The sequence below is a fragment of the Antrostomus carolinensis genome, unplaced genomic scaffold (genome assembly GCF_000700745.2).
Source record: "Antrostomus carolinensis isolate BGI_N321 unplaced genomic scaffold, ASM70074v2 scaffold13979, whole genome shotgun sequence".
Taxonomy (NCBI): domain Eukaryota; kingdom Metazoa; phylum Chordata; class Aves; order Caprimulgiformes; family Caprimulgidae; genus Antrostomus; species Antrostomus carolinensis.
The window spans coordinates 94,679-98,024 of NW_010336538.1; the positions used below are offsets into that span (position 1 = coordinate 94,679).

At 40.8% G+C, this 3,346-nt stretch overlaps 1 protein-coding gene across 2 annotated transcripts in view; it reads left to right on the plus strand.

The window, feature by feature from the left end:
• STAC (SH3 and cysteine rich domain) overlaps positions 1-1,017 on the plus strand; it is a 72,907-nt gene extending 71,890 nt beyond the window's left edge. For both annotated transcript variants that reach the window (XM_010174896.1, XM_010174897.1), the window contains one exon: positions 919-1,017. In XM_010174896.1, the coding sequence (XP_010173198.1) occupies positions 919-1,017 (99 nt within the window). The remainder of the gene's footprint in view (positions 1-918) is intronic.
• The last annotated feature ends 2,329 nt before the right edge of the window (positions 1,018-3,346 follow it).

The following is a 3,346-nucleotide window of genomic DNA, read 5'->3' on the forward strand; positions in this document are numbered from 1 at the left end:
AGGAAGTTCTAGACCACAATGAGATCTCCTCTCAGTCTCCTCTTCTCCAGGCTGAACAAACCAACTCCGCATATGGCTTCCACTCTAAACCCTTCACCAACCTTGTGGTCCTCCTCTGGACATCCTCCAGTAGTTTTATATCCTTTTTATACTGTGGTGCCCCAAACTGCACACAGTACTGGAGGTGAAACCCAGCCATTACCAAAAGTGTTTCAGGATGGACCTTAAAATGGAAATACCTGAAAGGTATCACAACGGCCTTCAGGAAGTGCAAACCTTTACCATGATGTAATATTTTTGTACTATTGGAAAGACCATATGGTTTCACCATAATTGCCTCCATTTGGAATAGGTGTTACGCAAACACACTCCCAGAGCTGGATTCAGATCAAATACTTTGGTATCCACCTATAAGTGCAATAGCTGAGCAAACAACTTAACCCACTGCCCAGCTGAGAAGCACTTGGGCTCCTTAAACATGCAGAAGAGAGTATGCTTGCATTCAGATCAGCTGCTACAAGTGACCCACCTTGGCATCATGATTACCACCCACTGTTGAGGGAGCCAGCTAGCTCAGGATCTGAAATACTCAATCCTCTCATACACAGACAACTAAATCACAATCATTACAGTAAGATGAAGTCATAATTCAAGTTTCAAAATCTTTGATCCACCACAAAGTTCTTAATAATTTTAATGTGTCTCCTGTATATGTGGCACTTTAGGGAGGCAGGGGTAAAGGTAACTCTCTAAATATGAGTTTGAGTTTCTTATCAAAGTGGTGAGAGTCTAAAAGGGATCGCCCTACTTATAGAAGTAACTAGCAAGATGTCTAACCCACCTGATAAATAGCCTGAAATAATTTGTTGCTTGATCATGGCAAAGAGTTTATTATTTTCATACTTTCTTTGCATTCAGATCTGTGTGACTTCTGAAAAGGAACATGATGGCTTTATCAAAGTATACAGCGGGAAGAAGAAAGGCTTTGTCCCCATAGACATCTTAGAAAACATCTGATTTCAACAGCCCGCTCGCTGCAGTAGGAGCCCTTTGTTGGCAATGCCTGTCTGCCTCATCTCACACTGTGTCAACCCAGATGGGCTGTCTTGCAGATGTTCAGGGAAATAGTGAGAAAATTGCAACTACAAGAAGAAAAAGACATTTAGACTGCCACAGCAACACAAAGAAATAAGAAAAGTGGAATGTTTGAAAGAAAACGTAGTCAGGAGCCACCAGGGAAATGAGAGGTCCTTGGATACTAACAGGAATAAGGTAAGGAAAAAAATAGAAGTCTGGGCTGATTTCTGGTGCAAGATGACTGTTACGACCCTGATGGAGACAGACAGCTTGTTCTGAAGGACTAAACTCACGTCCTGTTCTTGTGTCTTAGAAAACTGTTGGACTGCTTTCTTGTTTGAAGTGTGTATTTAGGGGGGGGGTGGGTGGGAAATACCATTCAAACTGTCCTCGTAACTGCAGTCCAATGCTTGTAGTAAAGTCTGGCTGTGGTTCTACAGTTTTGTCCCCAGTATCAACCGATCAGTTTAAGCGTTTAATTCTGATGTTTAGTCTCATAACAAAGCAGTTTGGAGACACCACATGAATGTCAGTCCAGGAAATGCACTGTGCCCTGGAAGTCAGCAGTTTTCTCTTTCTGTGCAATCTTCCCGTATGAAAGAGTAGCGAACCTGTGTGTCCTTCATTGTCTCTGTATACGAACAAAAGCTCTCAGCATATGTCAAGTGTGATGGCTGCTCTCGTAGCTCACAAAAATAATCATTCCTCCGATTCACAAGCCTGCTCGGAAGCGTCCCTCTGTGTTTCCTGCACCTTTATCTGGTGATACAGAAAATGGGTGAAATGCTGGGAGAGAGCCACAGGCTTACAACTTTTTATATTTTTTCTGTGTTTATTGCACTTATTAGATTTTATATATTAATCTTATTTATAAAAAAATAAAACAGTTAACTAACCCCCGGAAGACTGAAAATGCTAGGAAAGGCCAGACTGCACACAGAAGTGAAGTCTGTATTTATTGAGATCCAGAACTTGTGACAGGAAGGCACTGAATGTCTTAGCATCTTGTTCACACACCAAAGGCACCTTCTCCATTTGCTAAATAGAAGTTTTGCAGATTCAGCAGTAAATACACTGACACGAATTCCTCCTTGTCATAAACCACCGTGAGCATCCCATAAATCTTCTCTGTCCTAATAAGACTGTGCAGACAGGTCTGTTTTGTCCATGTAAGCCTCCATCTTCAAACATGTTTTGGGCACATGAACTTTTCTGGTATCTGGAGAGTAGTCTGTGGGAACTATGTATCTTGATCAATTATACATGTCAGTCAGTGCCAATCCTTTTGTAGAGCAGGGGCCTTATGATGTTTAAAGACAGAGAACCTAATTTCCAAGTATTTAATTAGATGTAATTGCACCAAATACACTTAAACAGCTTAGCATATATGGTGACGTAGAGATTAAGTCCTATCCCAAAGCTCCCTGCTGAATTCATGCCTTATTTGACCAGCTTGAGACTGAATGCCAGTCTTTACTGCAATTAACCCCAAATGGATGTCCTAAATCCTGACACTGCAAGAAGAAATTCACATGCTGCCAGGTTCGTATAGACCTTTGCAAAGCTGACGCTATTCCTAAAAACAAGCTACCAGTCCTGCTTCCACAGACTGAGGCAGTTTGAACCCGTGTTGCACAGCCCAGGTCTCAGTAGCTGAGTTACCCTATTTGAATAGCTGATCTTACACAAAGCCTTATGAAATCCAGTGCAACTCTACACATGATCAGAAGTTCACAGAGCAAGCAGATCAGTCTTCAATGTCTGAGACACATTTTGCAGCTCTTACCTATCACTTAATTGGAGAGGAGGAAGTTGCAGGGATGTGAACTGCTGAAACGTGGTCCTTTGTAACGTAAGTGGTCTGTACCAATTATTAATGTCCTCCTGGCTGATCAAAAGTATCTGCTGTCATATCTTTTGTGAGAATATCAGCAACTTATAATGGGGGTTTTTTTCAGTTCAAACAATGAACAATTGCTCAGCTTATTTTCCTAAGTAACCAATAAACTCAGTGGGGGGACAGAGAATTCTGATAAGCCTTAAAGATCAAGAGGAGAAGCAGTAGAGACATATTAATCCACTCTGCTTTATAAGATTATTTTTTTATATATTCACCCATTCAAAAAGAAAAACTCAAGTGTTTGTTAGAATTAAAATATTTGCTACTTTTGATCTGGCCTGTCAAATGGTCAAAGGAAATCTGTATTAATCTATACATATGTGCTGTTGTTTACATAATTGCATCATACTGTGATTCCCTCCTATTTCA